The sequence below is a fragment of the Acartia tonsa genome, chromosome 2, assembly GCF_053477335.1.
Source record: "Acartia tonsa isolate MP-2025a chromosome 2, ASM5347733v1, whole genome shotgun sequence".
In the NCBI taxonomy this organism is placed as follows: Eukaryota; Metazoa; Arthropoda; class Copepoda; order Calanoida; family Acartiidae; genus Acartia; species Acartia tonsa.
The window spans coordinates 12,054,392-12,074,836 of record NC_137261.1 but is presented as its reverse complement, the minus strand read 5'-3'; the positions used below and the strand labels follow the sequence as shown (position 1 = coordinate 12,074,836).

The following is a 20,445-nucleotide window of genomic DNA, read 5'->3' as shown; positions in this document are numbered from 1 at the left end:
AAACCCCGTCAATTTCAGAAAGAATAAAAATGCCAATATCTGAAGACAGTAGGGCCGCGCTGGCCCTACTTAAGGAGGTCCAGGAGAGTGTTAGAAACACAGAGGATCTCAAGAATAATGCGCAGGTAACAAATGCTTTCTTTCACAGTATGTATGTTGTGGAGTTGTAACGTATCTGAAAAAAATATTTTATCCAAAACATTTCTTTAAATCTAAATCTAAACACTTTTTATGTAGGATATTCTTAACTTGTGTGTTCTTCAAGAAAAAAAAATATTAAATACACAGTTTGATCAATATAATACAAATTACAACTAAACAGTGACGATAATGTATTCTATTACTTCTTTAAATTTTTAATAGATTTTATATTTACATCAAGAGATTAGTAGCATGATCAACTATGTTTTTACCTCTTACAATTATTTTAATTGTAATATATATTTGAATTTCTACTAGACAAGTTTAGTATAACATTAATTAATGTTAGCATACATACATTATTGGAGTGATGAGGAATATAAAAAATTTAAAGTGCGCTTTAAAGCGGTTACAAAAAATATTTGAAAGAGGCATACATTATATGAAAATTATTATTTGCTGTTTAATGATTATTTCGTCTTTTGCCTAGGTTAACGATGACCTGAACACGTTGATCTCGGTTTTGGATTCCCCGGTGTTTCAATCAATTCTTAATATCCAAGATTCTCTGAGAGAATTAAAGAGACAGGTTAGTAAACTGCAATTTATTTTTTTAGATTAGTGAGTTTTTCTAGTCTAGCTCCTGCGACAGTAAAAAATAATCGTTAGTGTATCAAAATATGTATTTCTTTTTTTTTACAGGAAAGGGTACAAAAACTTTTTGTTTTCGTTATTAACAAAAGGGATTTTGAGTGATTGATTGATTTATTAAATTAAATTGAATAGGTAGGTAGGTAACAAAAATAGAGTTTCTCTATGTTATTGTTCATAACTGAATTTTTATCATCTAATGTTTGATAGGTTTAGTCCTTTCTGCAAAATCGTGTTTTATTACCTACTTGCAAAAATATTAGAAATCTTGAATAAAATACACATTCAAAAATTACTTGTTGTGAAAATACCTATAATGTAACTTTTCTTCTAGGTGAATTTGCACCCGTCAATTCTTCCCGAGGATTTTGATATAACACCAAGTGGTGAACTGGTCATTAATCTTCCGACAGGTTGGTTTTATTTGTTCAATTTGTTTTGAAGTAAGGTAGAAGAAGTTGTAGAGGTGATCTAAGGTCGAAATATAAATATTCAAACAATTTTGCCTAAATATAAATATTTGTACATACATTTTATTTTAGAAGAGGAGCCATATCAGAATGGGTATCAATCCAGCCCATCAGCTCCCGAGTCCAGTGGTACACCATCACAACACACGCCAGCTCCAGGTACAAAAATCATTTATTTGAGTGCTATTAAGTAGTACATCTGCCATACAACTAAGACTATGGTTTATGGCTGGACCAGTAAGTGAGCTTCTGTTAGGAATTATCCTTCAATTAGCATAACGTACCTATTATTATTAAAAATTGTTTTTTTTTATCATTTTATTTTAATGTTTTATATACATTACATATATTATTTAATATACCTTTATGAAAATATTAGTTTCCAAGTATAATAATAGATGAAATCTGTGAAGATTTTTCTCTAGAAATTGTGATAATTTTTCCTAGAATCAAGTTTTCAAAATATACCTACTAATGAAATATTAGCTACCTATTGAATAAAACTCTATATATCAGGACAAGATAGAGTTGATACTTTGGTTGAGATGGACAATAATTCTCATTCAACCTCTTCAACTCTGCCTATGGATGCATGTAAGCTTCACTTTAAAATCATTTATAGATTATTAATGATCTAAATTTTTGATATTGTTTGCACTGTCAAATACATAAGCAGGGTTTCGGATCCGCATTGATTTTATGCGGATCCGGATCCGGATCCTCAAAATTTGGTCAGTGCGGATCCGGATCCGGATCCGGATCCTACTGGATCCGGATCCGGATCTTTGACAATAAAAATAAAATCACCAAATTTTTCAAAAAAATTAATTCTTCAATTCGAAGTCAAAAATACTTTTAATTTTCAAGTCTGAACCTAAACCTTAAAGATTGGCTCTCATCAAGAGAATGTCTGAGATTTTATATAAATTTAGGTAGATTTTTCCATTTTTTCCGCATTTTTTGGAGTCTAAGGATCCGGATCCGGATCCGGATCCGCATTTTATTTGCGGATCCGGATCCGGATCCTTGGACTCAAAATATGCGGATCCTTGCGGATCCGGATCCGGATCCGAAACCCTGTACATAAGGAAATCATTGAGAAAAAAGGATAGGTGGTATTTAGTACAGAGAGTTATCAAAATCAATAAAGTGAAAATCCAAAAACCTAAATTATTTTTCCTTCGATTTTAAACTTTTAACCTTAGTAGCACCTAACTAATTTTAGGATAACACCTAAAATTTTTCTAATATTATTTTCTTTGAATGTCTCACAATCTTTCAATGATATAATAATTTTTAGCCAAGAGTGCTGACAGCTTCCAGAAGATAATTGAAGATGCAGCCCAGGGACGTCCTCTTATGAAGATTGGACTTTTTAAGGTAAACAAATTTTTTTTTTTAGGTAATAACCATAAATGGTTTTTCTATATGGGTTTCAATAAATGTTTAGAGATCATTTATACTTATAATGATGAGAAGTAAATAGAAATATTAAACTAGTCTAGATTATTTTAAAGTATCATTTGGTCGTATGGGATTTAGCTTTTAAAAAAAAGTTGATAAAAGTAAGTTTAAAAACATTCCTTGAAAAACTATGATTTACCTGAATTGGTTTAGGTATCTACTTTTCTAGAAATAAGGATTAAAGATAAGTTTTCATATCACATAATTGGGAAAAAATTTAGTTTTATCCCTGGCAAATGAAAATATCTTATTTATAATAATGAATATGACTTTTCAGCCTAATGGAAAAAGTCTTGGATTCTCTGTTGTTGGACTTCGAAGTGAACATCTTGGTGAACTTGGCATCTATGTGCAGGAGATACAACCTGAAGGCATAGCAGGTATTGATAATGCATAATTTATTGATTTAAAAAAAATAGTTAGTTACCATTTTTATTTTAAAATCAAATTGGTGATATAAGTTTTGTTGATCTTAAAAGGGTTCAAAAGGGAGAAAGTATGCTCCTACTCAAAAACTGGACAAGTTTACTTGGCATAAAGACTTTTTAAAACTTTACACTGTAATTACTTGTAAGAATATGTCAATATGCATAAAAAAGTAAAACCTTTATCTAATGAAATACCTTAGTAGAATATTAAATTTAGGTAAAGATGGTCAGTTGAAAGAAGGAGATCAAATCTTGGCTATTGACGGCCAGGTCTTGGATTCTAACATCTCGCACCAGCAGGCCATCTACATCCTGCAGCAGGCCAGGGGAAAGGTGGAGCTCATAGTCGCTAGAGGTTCGGGTCCCCCTCATTCGGCTTCGCAGGTATGACTTTGAATTTATTTATTGAAATTGTGTAGGTAGCTTTTTACATTTGATCCAATTTTCACAACTATTTTGACATACTGCTAAACATTTCCTCGAAGAGTATGTAAATTATTTTTTGAAGTAGGTGTACGTATGGTTCGTACTGTAAATTGAAATCCTTAGGTGATTTATTTTTACGTCATCACTTTTATTGTCCCAATAGTTTATCTTTCAGATTTTCTATCCGTTTGAATTATAGAATATATGTTAATTTCATAAAAATAATCTTCTTTTAATAAATTAAGCAGTTTGTTTTTCTTATAACTAAATACATATTTTAAACCTGATTCATATTAAGGATTCATTGCTACCGTCTGACTGGTGTCAGGTTGAGGTTATTGATCTTGTCAACGATGGTACAGGCCTTGGCTTTGGTATCATTGGTGGCCAGCAGACTGGGGTTGTTGTCAAGACCATTCTACCTGGCGGCGTTGCTGACAGGTTACAATATTTATTTTATTTTACCTATAAACTTCAAGATTGCTTTTATTACCCAAGAGAATTATATATTTTGTCTTAAAAGGGGGGGGGGGGGGGGCGAAAGTGACACTTTTTGAAACCAAAACTTAAAGTCAAAGGAACTCAACTAAAAAAAGAGTTACAGGTCTGAGATTTTGCATGGCAGTTGCTTTATAGGGGTACAATATGGAACTGTGAAGAAACGGCGGCGCAACCGCCGAAAACCGCCGAGAAAAGGCAAAAAAAAATTCGGCGGGAAACGGCGGTTTTCGGCGGTTGCGCCGCCGTTTCTTCACAGTTCCATATTGTACACCTATAAAGCAACTGCCATGCAAAATCTCAGACCTGTAACTCTTTTTTTAGTTGAGTTCCTTTGTTGACTTTTAGTTTTGGTTTCAAAAAGTGTCACTTTCCCCCCCCCCCCCCCCTTACCAACCGCATCTGCCTTTAACTTTTTTTAAATACAATAAATGCAAAAAAGGACTATGTACGACTACTGGAAGGTGCATAACATCACTTGATCTTATTCGCAATCCTGGTAACAAGTTACCAATTGCATAAGTGATCAAGAAATATATTTCTTTTTATATTTTAAAGGGAGGGGGTGGGTGTGACACTTTTTGAAACCAAAACTAAAAGTTGAAGGAACTCAACTTAAATAAAGAATTAAAGCACTGAAATTAGGCACAGCAGTCGCTTTAAAGATATATAACATGGAACTGGGAAGATACGGCGGCAGAACCGCCGCTAACACCGAAAATATTAGATTCTCAAATTTTAACATTTCAGAGACGGGCGGCTTTTGCCAGGCGACTTTATCCTTGAGATAAACGAGCACTGGTTAAAGGGCGTTGCTAGCGACCAGGTTGCTACGGTCCTGAGGGGATGCGGCCTCCATGTGAGGCTGGTGGTTGCCAGGCCTGTGGAACCTACGGAACTTGCATCCATCCCAGGTTTGTTACAGATATATTTTTTGCTAAAACTTTATCTTTACCACAATGAGGGACCCACAACTTATTAAGGTGCTTTTTAGTTTACGAAGCTAAACTTTTTTATGCATTCTTATAAGTATATTCCCTAAAATTATAGCAAAACAACTTAAAAGCCTTAGATAAAATAATATATTAATATTTTTTTTGTACCTACCTACTACTTTGCAATATTTTTTATGTTGATTTGGACATCTCTACAATATATCTAAAATTATTTTCAGGTTCTGCTCCTGTACTGCCAACATCAGTTTTATCCAACCAGCAGCAACTTGAAGCTCACCTACAGTTGGCCATGCAATCACATAAAAAGGTGGGTTTTGATTTGACCAATTACCGGTTTTTATTTATATTTACTAAAGTTAATAAAGAAATGTAGAAAATAATATCTTTCTAAAATGGAGGTGACTATATGGGAGGTATAACTACCCCTGTGTTGACATCTAGGACAAGTAACATAATATCTATCTATCTAGGATGGAGGTGACTATATGGGAGGTATAACTACCCCTGTGTTGACATCTAGGACAAGTAACATAATAGGGTAAAGCGGGGCGATCTCGGTTTTGAGGTGAAGTCGGTATTTTTTTGACCACCTTCATTAAATGACATTTTTCTCCATGTTCTAATCGACTGACAGAAAAAAACATAAAATCAAATTTGTTCCTTATTAAATTGCCTACAAAAAAGTATAAAATTTTTGCGAGGTGAATTTTTAGGGTACTTATTGGGTCTTAAAGTCGGATGACAACAAAAATTTTTTTCGATTTTTTTGCTTCGGTCGGAAAAACGGTAAGTTGGCGAAAAACTGGTAAGAGCTAGAGCTTAGACGTCTTCAGGGGACTTATTAAGAATCTAATAGGCTATCCATTTCCGTTTAAAACTTTAAAAAAGCTTGTATAGTTTTTTTCTTAAATCGACTAAAAGTGAAGCGGGGCGAATTCGGTTTTTTCACTTTTTATACTAACTTTTTCAATTTTATATAAAAAAGTGAAATTTTCGAGAGAAAAAAGTCAAATTTCTCGTACTTAGAAAAAATTTATTTTTTTTTGTAGAAAAAATTGTCCGATCTTCATAATTTTTTTTGTGAATGCTCTTTATTACATTTAGCAACTTTAACCTTTAGGGCATGCTGTAATTAAATCAATATGTCATAGGTTTTTTGAAGCTGGAAAATCGACCACAGATTTTGCCAAACTTTTCTCTTTTTTTCAACTTGATTTTTTTAGGAAATTTTGCTAATAGAACTAATTTTTTTTTGGCCAAATCTATTCAAAATTGCCTGAATTTTAAGGATCAGGCCTTTAAAGTCATAAAAAGTTATTTTTTCTAGTAGTATATTTATGTTTTTTATCAAAAAAATTTTTGAAAAAAAAGTCAAATTTCGCGTACTTCGGAAAAATAATTTTTTTTGGTAGAAAAAATTGACCTAACTTAATAAAAATTTTTGTGCATACTCTTTATTACATTTAGCAACTTTTACCTTTTGGGCATGCTGTAATAATTCAGGGATAAGGGATAGGAAACCTGGCCATTAACTAGGTCCCGGCCTAGATTCTTTAGGGATATTGCAACTATTACAAATTACTATCAAACTGGCGGACGCTCCCAAGTAGCTATCGCTCTAAACCAATAAGAATCGGCCTGTTTTTAACAACCAATCACCAATTGGCGAAATTTTAGAAGCAGACAATTCTAGAAAAAATAATGATTTCGTCTGCTACTAAAAAATAAATATAAATGGTGTTAGATCACATTAGCTTAATTATTAAATCTGCTTAGAGTTAAACATTAAAAAAGGGCCATATAGAAAAAACAAAAATAACGGGATTATTTTTGGAAAGAAGGTAGCTACGAATTTTCATTTGGTAGTTTATAAATTAGATGTTGTATTTTGAATTTTAAAAATTTAATACGGAATTGATACAACACCTTAACACTGATATTTGTACAATACAACACAGTACAAATTTATCATTACATAATAGTATCCAAAGAACTTGATAGAATGTTACCCAAGTGCATATTAATTAATTTATTTTGAATTTTAATTAGCAATGAAATTTTCAAATAAAATTTTTACTCATTAATAAAAATGCAAATAATACAAACTAAAATCTGTCTGAGGGAAACCCAACGATAGCTTTCTGACAGTTCAAATTACCAAAGTAAAAGATAAAAAAATTTTGGGAGAGAAAAAACTTCATTTTAACAAAAGCCATTAATATATAGGTTTATAAAAAGTTATGTTTTTTACTTTAAACTAGCTACCTGAATTTGATTCTATACTTTATCTACACAAACACACACAGCTTTTTCATTAGCGATTTATACGAACCACTGCGCTATCCCAAAACTGGTTTATTAGGCTAGAAATAGGCCTAGGCCTAAAATAGGCCTGAACTAATATTTTCCTACGTTTCCCATCCCTTATCCCTGAATAAAATCAATACGTCATCGATTTTTCGAAGCTTGAAAATGCCCTACCGACTTCGCCTCAAGGCGGGGCGATGTCGGTGCCGTTTTAGAGATCAATTTTGACAAACTTCCCAATGTCCTAGGTTTACGTCCTTTTAGGACCTGATCGACTTTTCCGAGATCTTTCTACTGGTCTTGGTCCCATTTAAAAAAAATAATTTTTACGATTTGCAGGTTCAAAAAACCGAAAAAAAGACCGAGTTCGCCCCGCTTTACCCTATCTATCTATCTAGGATGGAGGTGACTGTATGGGAGGTATAACTACCCCTGTGTTGACATCTAGGACAAGTAACATAATATCTATCTATCTAGGATGGAGGTGACTGTATGGGAGGTATAAAAACTACCCCTGTGTTGACATCTGGGACAAGCAACTTACATAATATCTATCTATCTAGGATGGAGGTGACTATATGGGAGGTATAACTGCCCCTGTGCCGACACCTGCGGCTGGTAACATGACACACCTGCCCGAGGTTGAGTCCTTCCAGGTCGAGCTCCACAAGGATAATCAAGGTAAAACATATTAACCATGCCTTTGGTATAATATTTAAATGTTCTGCTAATTTTCTGAAAGTAAAAAGATTCGAATTAAAACTGGGTTATGCCTAAAATCGATGCAATTTGATCGCATTGCTACATTTTTAAAGATTTCTGAGCAATATAAAAACAGGGAAGTTCCTTGGCCGTTAAACGAGGCGCAAATATATTATACTACTTTGCTGGAACTTTTAGTTAAAGGTCTGAAAATTTAAAGGTTGTATTTAATATTACTGGGGATTATCCAATGAGTTTTGTAGTTGACTTGAAGAAAATTACTTGTGTTCCATAAATACTTATCATCCCGCGAGACCTAATAATCAATATCATTGTTTAAGGTCTTGGAATCACCATTGCCGGCTATACCTGTGAGAGAGAGGAATTATCTGGAATATTTGTTAAGTCTGTTACTGAAGGTTCCTCAGCTCATAGGTAAGGTTTGTTTGTTGTTGTGTTGACTATCATCAAGTTATATTTTGTTTAGGAATGATGAACAATCATTTGAAAAATGTTGTATTTAAAATACGCTCTTGTATTGATATCTAAGAGGTAGTTTCGACATAAAAAAATATTGTCTGATCTTACTCATTATTACTGTTCCAGGATTAAGAAACAGGTATGTCAAGTTTCCTACTTAGATCCATCCTAATGAATGGATCATAAAACTAGTGGAATTTCGACAATTTTATGCTATGGGAAGACTATCTATACAGGGAAAAGAGAATGTGATTCTGACAAACAATTCTAAAGGAAAATTTCGTCACAACCCCCTTCTCTTTTTTCTACCCCTTCTTAATGACTCCCCTTTAGTTACACAAAAAAAAAACAAGATTTACGCCAACTTTGATCCAACAAAATATTAAATTTTGCGGCATTTTCAATTGGAATTAATAGGCTGAATAGCAGCCCCTGCTATCTATAAAAATATATTTTGTCTATTTCAAATGAAGACATTTATATACATACCTATTTTTTTTAACATTTTTTCATTACAATAAAATTTTAGGCTGTTATGATCGTCTACTGTGCTATTATGGATAATAACATACGAGAATAGTCCCTTTCGTGGCAACGCCCCTTAATGGGCGATTCGTTGTATTTTAAATGGCTTTTTATAGGTTATTTTAGCTTAGGTTAGGTTATATTGGGTTAGGTGATTACCCCACAGGGTAAGGCAAATGGCCCCGCAGGGTTAGAGCCCCCCGGAGGGGCTAGAAATAGGAGAAAAGCTACTGTGAAAAATACGAAGAATCCCCCTTAAGGTGCGTTGCCACGAATGGGACTGTAACCTAACATACTTTTTTATTTTAATAAAGTCAGTCCATTAGGATTGTTCGAATGTACAAACCTAAATGTACAATTATACTTTTCTTAAAGAAAAAAAACATTGGCTGAGTTTTCCTGAAAGCAAAAAGCTGTCTTATCCTTTCTGTGAATCTTTTCGTAGCGTAACTGCTCTATTATTTATAAATAATGTTTTCCTGTATACCATTCAGTATAGTATTGCGCTATTATCTTCAAACGTGGAATGATGATTTTAAATTCATAGTTTATATGTGTTCATATGTATTTTATTGGTATATGACACAAGTAAAAATATTGAAATTTTGGTTTTCTGACCATTATTATTTCATAAAATAGACAAAATTACAAATAAAATTTTTAAATAAAAAATAACATTAATACCTAATAAAAGTGACTAGGTATATTTATTATTTAGCATCATATCACCAAAAGTAAAACTTTTAAGTACCACATTTTTATTTATATTAACTATGCTTTTATGGATTTTTTATTCTTGTTCGCTGATGATTCAATTAAAAGTTTGTGCGATGCAAAGGAAATATCCAAAGAAATGAAAAACTATTTTCTCTTCCATCTCATTTACTCTTTAGAAAGATTAACTCTTTACCTGAATAAAGACAGCGGTTCTGAAAACTACTGTACAAAGTTTTATGTTTCTAGTTCTAGTTGTAGTACAGGATACATAAAGCATTTCGGGACTGACTTATTTTAAAAATATTTTCAATATCTGGAGGGGTTGGGTTCTTTATGACTAACCCTCTAGACTATCCAGTACCCAATTTAACCCAGCGTAACCTGACCTAAAGTAATAAGCAAAGAAAACGAAAAATTTGCTTCTCTTCAATTTATTATTTTTAAAAATTAGGGGGGGGAGGGGGAGGGGCTGTGGTCAATAAGACAATTAGAGTAAAAACACATCTTTAAAATTGAAGATGATTAGGTATATCTTAGTTAATTAAAAAATACCAATCCTATAGAAAAATATTATTTTTCTGATCATGGAAAGAAAACGAAGTTGCCGGTTTCGTCGTTTTTTCACAGTAGCCTTTCTCCTATTTCTAGCCCCTGCGGGGGGCTCTAGCCCTTCGGGACAATCATTAACATTTACTTAACCTAACCTAAAATAACCCTTCAAAAGCTACTGTGAAAATGCGATTAAACCGGCCACTTCGTTTTCTTTCCATGATCCTATTTTTCTTTACTAGGTAGTCAAAGGGTTTAGACGCTTTTGCATTTATAATTGTGACAAGTAAATTAGAAATTAGGAGGGGCAGGAGGTACTTCTTGAAGTACTGGGGGATATTGACGTCCCTCCCCTTACCAGTCACCCTTCCTTCCAGGGATATGGAAGGTTTGCGTAGGACTAACTATCCTACCTGTAAAAATCCCAACAGTTAGCGAAAACACCCACAGAACCTCAAACACTTATGGCTTTCACACAGCCAGAGGTGTACATGAAACAAGAACTGTTGGAACTGATGCTCAGTTTACTGAGAATATGAAAGATGATGGTCAAATCCGAAAGGAAGCTATCAACTTGATGACAGGACCAATAAGTTCTAAGCAAAGCTGTAAGATAGGAACCTGGAATGTTAGAACAATGTATGAGTCAACTAAAACAGCCCAAGTAGTTAAAGAAATGACAAGTTACAATATTGGAATACTTGGAATTGCGGAATGTAGATGGACAGGACAAGGACAAACTACAACCAAAGATGGCCACCTAATACTTTATTCTGGTCATGAAAGCCAACATATGTATGGTGTTGCTATAATTATTCAAAAACGACATGTCAATTCACTAATAGACTGGAAACCTATATCAGACAGAATAATTAAGGCTAGATTCCAATCAAGGCATTGCAAGTTGACTATTATCCAATGCTACGCCCCAACAAATGACAAAGATGGAAAAGTAAAACAAGAGTTTTATGATCAACTGCAATCAATCAGAAACTCAGTACCCAAACATGACATGTGCCTAGTTCTTGGAGATATGAATGCTAAAGTAGGAACTGACAGGACTGGAGTGGAGAACGCAATGGGACACTTTGGTATAGGTACAAGAAATGAAAATGGAGAACTTTTAATTGAATTCTGTTTAAATAATGATATGGTTGTAGGAGGTACACTATTCCAACACAAAAACATTCACAAATATACCTGGACCACGCCTGATGGACAAACAAGAAACATGATTGACCACATTATGATCAATAGAAAATGGGTCAAGTCAATGCAAGACTGTAGGAGTTACAGAGGAGCCGACATATTTAGTGACCATGAACTAGTTGTCAGTAAGATTAAATTAAAGCTGAAGCGTACTGGCCATGATAAAAAGAGTGAGATTGGTAGACAATATGATTCTTCAAGATTAAAGGACCCTGTGATAAAGAATGAATTTGTCTTAAAACTCAGAAATAGATTTCAAGTCTTAGAGGACCCAAATGACGAGACTGAGATCACATGGACTTCAATTAAAGAAAACTTTCAATCTACTGCTAAGGAAATCCTAGGACACAAGAAACCAGAGAAAAAGGACTGGATCTCTGAAGAAACATGGATCAAAATAGAAGAGAGAAAGAAGCTCAAAAACAAAATCCATAATGCTCAACATTTGGCTGACATGAGAAATTTAAAAGCTGAATATACTGCTAAAGACAAAGAAGTCAAAAAGTGCACAAGGAAAGACAAGAGAGATTACATTGACAATCTGGCTGAAAAGGCCCAAAGAGCAGCTGACTTTGGTAACATGAAAACAGTATACAACATAACCAAGCAATTAAGTGGCAAATATAGCAAAAAGAGTGGTGAAACTATCAGGGCTAAAGATGGTAAATTACTCACTACAGAAAAAGAAGTTGCTGAAAGGTGGAAATCACATTTTGAAGAAGTGTTGAACAGACCTGAACCAGAAATTACTGCTGAACCAGAACCAGGACATGAAGTAGACATAGACACACGACCACCAACTATTCAAGAAGTTAAAGCTGCTATACATAGTCTAAAGAATGACAAAGCACCAGGACCTGACTTGATAACTGCCGAAATGCTTAAGGCAGACATAGATCTTTCTGCTAGGACTCTAACTGATCTCTTTGGTAAAATTTGGAGGCAAGAAAAGATACCAACGGACTGGTCTAAAGGTATAATCATAAAACTACCTAAGAAGGGAGATTTGAACAATTGTGATAATTGGAGAGGAATTATGCTGCTTTCTATCCCAAGCAAGGTCCTATGTAAAGTTATTTTAAACAGAATTGATGAGAAAATTGACAATAAACTAAGAGAAGAACAAGCTGGATTCCGTGCTGGAAAGGGCTGTGTTGACCAAATTTTCACCCTTAGGACGGTTATTGAACAATGTGTTGAATTTAACAAGCCACTCCATGTAAATTTTGTTGATTTCTCTAAGGCCTTTGACTCCATACACAGACAAACACTTTGGAAAATACTAAGAAGTTATGGTATACCTGAAAAGATGATAATTATGATAACTAAGTTCTATGACAACTTCCAAGCCTGTGTTTCAGTTGGAAACAATAAGACATCTGATTTCTTTAGAATAAGCACTGGAGTTAGACAGGGATGCATTTTATCACCTATTCTATTTATATTGGTCATTGACTGGGTGATGAAGAAAACCACAGAGGACAAAAAACGTGGTCTCCAGCTGGGCATACTAGGACACCTAGAGGATCTGGACTTTGCTGATGACCTGGCACTGATTTCAGAAACAATCAAACATCTACAAGCTAAAACAGATAGACTAGTCAAATATGCAGGACAAGTCGGGCTCTTTGTCAATGTCAAGAAGACCGAAATTATGAATATACCTACAAACCCTGATCAAAATATAACAATAAATGGTGAACAATTGAAACAAAGCAACAAATTCACCTATCTGGGGAGTGTTATCAGCAACGAAAATGGCTCAAAAGCTGATATTAAGACCAGGATTGATAAGGCTAGGGTTGCTTTCAACAGTCTACACAACGTTTGGAATTCAAAGAAACTTGCTCTGAAAACAAAAATCAGACTTTACAACAGTAATGTGAAATCAGTTCTTCTTTATGGAGCTGAATGCTGGAGAACTGTGAAAACTGAAACAAATCAACTTAATGCATTTCACAATAGCTGCCTAAGAAGAATTTGCAAAATATTCTGGCCAAACAAAATATCAAACATTGAGCTGCATGCTAAGACGAAGTGCAATAGTATTGAAGCAGAAGTGAAATATAAAAGACTAAGGTGGCTAGGACATGTGCTCAGAATGGAACAAAATAGGTTTCCAAAAAAGTGCTTAAAATGGAACCCCACCACTGGTAAACGTAAACGGGGACAACCAAAAATGACCTGGAGGCGGAGCACTGAAAAGGACCTCTTTGATTTGAAATTAACATGGGGAGAAGCAGAAGCACTTGCCAAAAAAAGAAATTCATGGAGGAACAAGGTGTCCGTATTCTCTGGACTCAACAGTCAAAAAGAGAGATGCGCCTGATGATGATGAAATTAGAAATTTAGAGTAATACTTTTAAGTGGTGTTAATCATACGGTTTTGCAATATATTTGTCCTTGTTTTTGTATCGCAAGTAAAGTTTCTATTGTAATCATTATATTGTTATTCATCCAAAACAACAAGAAAAACAGTACAAAATTAACCTCAAGACACTGCAGTTTGGTGCATTGTGATAGTGTTCATATACAAAAACTAATATCTCAATACTTAAAGATGTTGCAAAATTATAATACATTGTATTATAATCGAAATAATTTTTGACTACAGCAAAAGTGGGTGGCAATGAAATTACGTTATTTTGTATGAACTTTGTAGCTAATCAGCTCAGACACTGTTGTTAATACCTACTTATTTTCTAACTATACTCATTATCTATCTAGTTAAACTTCCTTCTATCAATGCTATCTATATACTTATACCTTGCTAGTATTGTATCTACTTACATTTGATCTGATTTTGATTGTTTGTTATCGCAAAAAATGCTTCAAAATGATAGCTTCAAAAGCTAAAGATACAAAATTTATCTAAAAATATGCTAACGTATGTACTAGAATGTTTTTTAAACTTTGCTTTATTTCCATAAGTCCGTTCAATTTCAAGTTAACAAAACTGGTATTAATTTTATGCAGGGTTTCGGATCCGCATTGATTTTATGCGGATCCGGATCCTCAAAATTTGGTCAGTGCGGATCCGGATCCAACTGGATCCGGATCCGGATCTTTGACAATAAAAATAAAATCACCAAATTTTTCAAAAAAATTTTATTCTTTAGTTCGAAGTCAAAAATACTTTTAATTTTCAAGTCTGAACCTAAACCTTAAAGATTGGCTCTCATCAAGAGAATGTCTGAGATTTTTTATAAATTTAGGTAGATTTTTCCATTTTTCCGCATTTTTTGGAGTCTAAGGATCCGGATCCGGATCCGCATTTTTTTTGCGGATCCGGATCCGGATCCTTGGACTCAAAATATGCGGATCCTTGCGGATCCGGATCCGGATCCGAAACCCTGATTTTATGATTTTTATTTTAATATTTATGGAAAACTGTCTGTAGTACGATGCTATAAATGATTTTTCGGTATAGCTGAGAACCGGTTCTATTTCAGCGGATATTAATCGATTTCGAAGCCATACTGGAAAGAAACTTTGAAAGAACAATGATAAGTGATACCTATACAGTTTTCAAATGTTAAAATATATTTTAGGATTGAATGTAGAATATTTGTGGATTTTATGACAGGGAAAAATTTACGTCAATTTAGGTTGCTAACACAGACATCATTTATGGTCAGTTCGTTATCCAGTTAAAGGGAAGGGGATAGGGTAAGGGGGGAGATGATGATCGTTTTTTTTGGCCAGCTACAATTTTCACTTTAAGATAATCTGGTGTAAGATCCAAATAATAACAAATCCATTATTTTAGGTCAGGCAAGGTTCAAGTAAATGATCAGATTATTGAAGTGGATGGACAGACCCTGCAGGGATATACCAACCAACAGGTACAAACAATATTGTTATCTAGTGGCGTGAACAATGATTTACTGGGAAGCTGTAAAACCTTTAGGGATTAAAAAGGGGAAGGCAGGACTCGATAATTTCAACCAATCTCTTCTATTCATCCTTTTAACTAACGTAATTATATATCTAATCAATCAAAATACATAGTAAATAATATACAAATAGTCCCAGTTAGGCTACTAACATTTGATGTTGAATTATTCTTTCTATATTTTTATTGGTATCTCAAACCTATACAATATACCTATGTATAAATGTCAACCTATCTTATTAATAGTCGTAGTAGTACTAAGTTAGTACACATAACTTAATGGTTACTTATCATTTGCGACCCCGGCCCCCCTTTCTATCTACACACTATTTGTATTTGTATTTTGTATCTATCTATCAATTCATTAAACTAACTATCTATATCTATCTACCAAGGCTGTAGAGATGTTACGAGCCACAGGTGCGACTGTGCGACTCAAGCTGGTCAGATACGTGCACGGACTCAAGTTTGAGCAGTTGCAGCAGGCCATTGCAAGCAGCGCCGCCACCAGCCCGTCGGCCACTGCCGCTGGCAGTATTGCTGGCGGCAGCCCGCAGCATGCAGTTTATGCCACTAGGTAATGAATATATTATTAGCGTAGCTACTCAGTGCTGTAGTGAGTTTATTAAATGATTTTAAACTGATCTTTGGGGGTAAGGGGTTGTTGTTGTAATGAACGATATTTTTTTGAAGAACTATTTTTTAAGGGCATTGGTACCCTCCCTACCTAAATAGATGAAAAGCGTAAATTTATAGTTAAAATGAATAGTAGAGCCATAACGGTTATGGATTAACAAAAATTTAGATTTCGTTACAAACACTTAGGCAGACATGCAAATTTAATTTTGGTGTAAATTAGTTCTTTACTCTCCTAGTAGCGATTTTATGAATGAATTTTTATTTTAGTCCAACTGGAACCCTGAATGGGAAGCCAAAGCCACCACCCCCCAAACGGACCGATTCCCTGATATCAGAGGAGATCCTACCCCCAAGAGAATTGACAGAGGTCACCCCTATCATTCCCCCGCCCGAGGTGGATGGACCACCCGATTATTCTGGACCCCTCAGCGACATGGAGGAACAGAAGATTTTGGATAAATGGAATCAAATAGGTAGCAATAATATATATGCAGAGCTCGGCAATTGCAACTCAGCCATGCATAAACCTCAAATTCAAACCCGTATGTGTGCAAAAATAAAATTCTTAAAAGATGGATTGTCTGTTTAGGAAAATGTTTAGACATCCAACTGAATTTTAAAGTTATGATATGATGATTTCACTGAGACTCAAACGCGGCTGACGCTTGGCTACCCCAATTGCGATAAACAAAATTACTCGTTGTTAATATCCAAATTGGTAGGTAGATAAGTTTGGAAACAATGTATTTGAACAAGATTAAACCAATCAAATTTATTTAAAAGTCTAATGTTTAGAACAACGAATGAGAGATCTTATTTTAAAAACTTTGGATACTAGTTTAATTTACAGTACAATGTTCCCCTTCCTATCTTTAAAAACTCCAAGTTTTTTTTATTTCAGTTGGAGCCGAGTTCCAAGTATTAGTTGCCCAGATATCCAAGTTTAAAGAAGGAGGTGGTCTTGGTATCAGCCTCGAGGGAACAGTCGAGAAAATCGATGGGGCCGAACAAAATCCCCATCATTACATCAGGTATTAGTTCAAAATTAAACCCAACTACTGATGCCTTTTTAAATTATTCTAGTCGTTTCAATTAGGTATTTATATGAGACTAAAAAAGTTTTTACGTTAGGTATGAAAAAAGACTACCTAGATGTATTCCCCTCATTTAGTGTTAAGAATTAAGCTTATATAAAAACTATAATCCAGTTCGGGGATATAAAGAGATGAGACAATGGCCGGCCGATAAATTGATGTCCAATTAATACACAAAATTACCCCTCCTGTATATTAGTGGTCGAAACGTTTGACAATCAAGTTTCAACTGAATGAACCACCCATTAAAAATTCAATAAAAGTCCCGCAAAGTTGTTGAGCCCGCAAACAAGAAAACGTTATTATAAAACTTTTGGAACAAATATATTAAACTTCCAAAGTCTCATTCCTCCCTGATAAGTTTTTCTTCTGATGAAATGAATTATACTTCATGAAATATTTTATCTCTAATTTCAATTTTATTGTTTTTTAGATCTGTTTTACCTAATGGCCCCGTTGGTCAACATGGCAAGCTACAATCCGGTGATGAACTATTAGAGGTTAGAATCTTAATTTAAAGTTAGTAGTATTTAGAAGTTTTAATAAATGAGGTTTTCAAAGTTTGAGCTGGATAATCAAATTACCCCTTTACCCCCTAACCTTGACGTCTATGCTTTCCACTTTAATGTAATGAAATATATGTTTGGGTTTCCACCTATCGTTGAAATTATTGAAAATAGTTTTTTTCATGGAAGCCAATTGTAAGTATTATGTAGGTATAATCTAAATTGTTGTTTGGATTAATTAAAAAGAAATGATACACTCGCCTTAGAAATGCCTTATCTACATTTCTTTGAAAAAAAACACGAACCAAATAAATTAAAACATTTTTTATCAGTATAAGCAACAGTTGATTGTCAGTTTGTCGAGAAAAAAATCCACTTTCAAATATTTTTATTTGCTTATAGGTGAACGGAAGGAAACTGCTTGGCCTGTATCATGCTGACGTAGTATCTATCCTGAAAGAGCTGCCCATGCACGTGCGCCTAGTTTGTGCGCGTGCAGTGGATACTACAACAGCTTCGTCAATCACTACAACGGCCACAGCAACGGCTACAGGCGGAGCCACGGGGGATAGCTCTACTGCTGCCGCGGATAAACAGCCAAGAACACCACTGCAAGGCAAGTTGAAGTTCCTTAGCGAATTTACTCTATAAACAAGTATTATTGATGTTCGTTCATGAATGACAATAACAAAATTTCTTGTCAACAAGAAAATATTACGAAAATACAATATATTACTCATATTTTGTTCTTATTGACTGTTCTTCTCATCAATCTAAAATTTGGCAATTTTGTTAAAAACGCTATTTATAGACTACACGCACATTACCATGTCATTGTCTACTTAAATTCCAATTATTATATGTTTAGAGCGTCTGGTGAAGGCTAAGTCAGATGGGTCCCTGTCCAACTCCCTTGGTGAAAATTCTGCCATCATGTCCAGGCTTAAATCCAAGTCCCTGGAACCATTGACAGGTATTTTCGGGGAGGGAATTAAAGGGGGATATCGGACTCAATATTTCATTGTATAATCTAAATTGTTGGTGTAAATAAATTAGCGTATTTATAAATATTGATTTGGTAGTACAAAAACCTTATTGGTTCGAAATTTGTCTGCCTGTATTTTGTACCTTTTTATTAAAGTAACAGGTAATTTGTCTGTCTGTCTGTCTATACCAAAGGATCTCTGTAATTTCTAAACTAATATGGTTCTCCTTTACCTACATTCTTTACTAAAAAATCTCTGTAATCGCTGAACCGATATGGTTTTCCTTTTGTGACTACATCTTAGTGTCCATAGACGCCTTTTTGATCTTGTTCTTCATATATTTGCTATGTTCAGGAATGGCTATGTGGGCAGAGGAAGTGCTGACTATCATCTTGTTGAAAACTGAGCGAGGCCTAGGCTTTTCTATCCTAGACTATCAGGACCCTATCAATCCAAACAACACTGTTATTGTCATTAGGAATGTTCATAAAATTACACAAATATTTGTTGTTGTCATAGGAATCAACATTCCAAAAATTAGATGAATTAGATAACTAATAACTATATTACACACAAAAAAATTGTAAAACAGCTTGTTTTGAAGGGCCGTACTGACTTCCGGGTAAAGATTATAGAGTTGCCACGCTTACTAAATCAGAATCATCATGCAAAAGTCGCCTTTTAAAAGTCATAAAACGACGCTAAGAAAAAGTGTTATAAAAAAAGATGTCACAAGTCAATTTTTAATTTTATTGATGAACAATTATTGAACTCAGGTCACTTGTACCTGGAGGTGTAGCTGAACAGGATGGCAGGCTCATTCCTGGCGATAGGTAATTACAATTTCTCAATTACCTCAATTACAGGGATACTTTTTTTCTCTTTAACTTAAAATCTCTTTTTTTTCCAGACTGACTTTAAAAACAAAAACACAAAATTAACAAATTTCAAAAGATTAGTGTCAGTGACTATATCATCTAGGGGCTCAAAATTCGAAGGGGCGCACACAAAAATTAGCCTAAAACCATACCAAAACCAAAATCTAAATAATAAATAAAAGCCTAGGTATAACTATTTCAGGACCTATGAGAAGCTTCCCTAAAATTTTAATCGGTTCAGTAGTAAATAATATTTTATTGATTCATACTTTTATTGAATTTTGATTGGTTAGTTCATAATTAACAGTTTTCAAACTTTACATCCATTAGGTTAATTTTGGTTATCATTATTAGGATGTAAATCAATTTTTCGTCCATTGTCTTATCCCTTTAGATCCTTGATAATCCATCAATGAATTAAAAATAAAATGAAATTGCCATTTTCATTCAGGTTGATGTTTGTCAACGACACAGCCTTGGACAATGCTAGCCTGGACACAGCTGTGCAGGCCCTGAAGGGAGCCCCGCAGGGGGATGTCCGTATTGGTGTATCCAAACCTTTGCCAGTACCAGAAGGCGCAGCTGGCAATATGCCAGGAACTTGTTACTTAAAATATTTTGCCAAGCGCGGCTACTCTTTCTCAAGTATCATAAAATCTTAAATTACCTAAATTCAAAACACCTACCTAACGTAAAATATTCTGTTTTGACTTTATCATCCAAAACATTACATTAGGTTGATTTTCTTTCTATCAAAAGAGGTGTTAGCTCAGCTGTTTGTTCGTATTATTAAAGAGGGTGTTAGTTGTGGTTTAGTTTGGGGTGGAGGATGGTAACTTTTTTTTTATCACAAAATGCCAGATTTTAATTGTTTGTGCCTTGTTTCACTTATTTTACTACTAGAAGTTTTGCTATCCACGGTTT

At 34.3% G+C, this 20,445-nt stretch overlaps 1 protein-coding gene across 1 annotated transcript; it reads left to right on the top strand.

The window, feature by feature from the left end:
• On the top strand, positions 1-20,183 carry LOC145312398 (patj homolog). The gene is made up of 23 exons (XM_080151635.1): positions 1-125; positions 632-730; positions 1,127-1,205; positions 1,335-1,421; positions 1,779-1,856; positions 2,563-2,642; positions 3,004-3,106; positions 3,372-3,538; positions 3,879-4,021; positions 4,829-4,992; positions 5,253-5,341; positions 7,905-8,022; positions 8,385-8,478; positions 15,293-15,368; positions 15,814-15,995; positions 16,325-16,530; positions 16,959-17,088; positions 17,585-17,651; positions 18,060-18,273; positions 18,526-18,630; positions 18,998-19,118; positions 19,417-19,476; positions 19,973-20,183. The coding sequence occupies exons 1-23, from the start codon at positions 30-32 to the stop codon at positions 20,181-20,183; spliced, it is 2,769 nt and encodes a 922-aa protein (XP_080007761.1). The 5' UTR covers positions 1-29.
• The last annotated feature ends 262 nt before the right edge of the window (positions 20,184-20,445 follow it).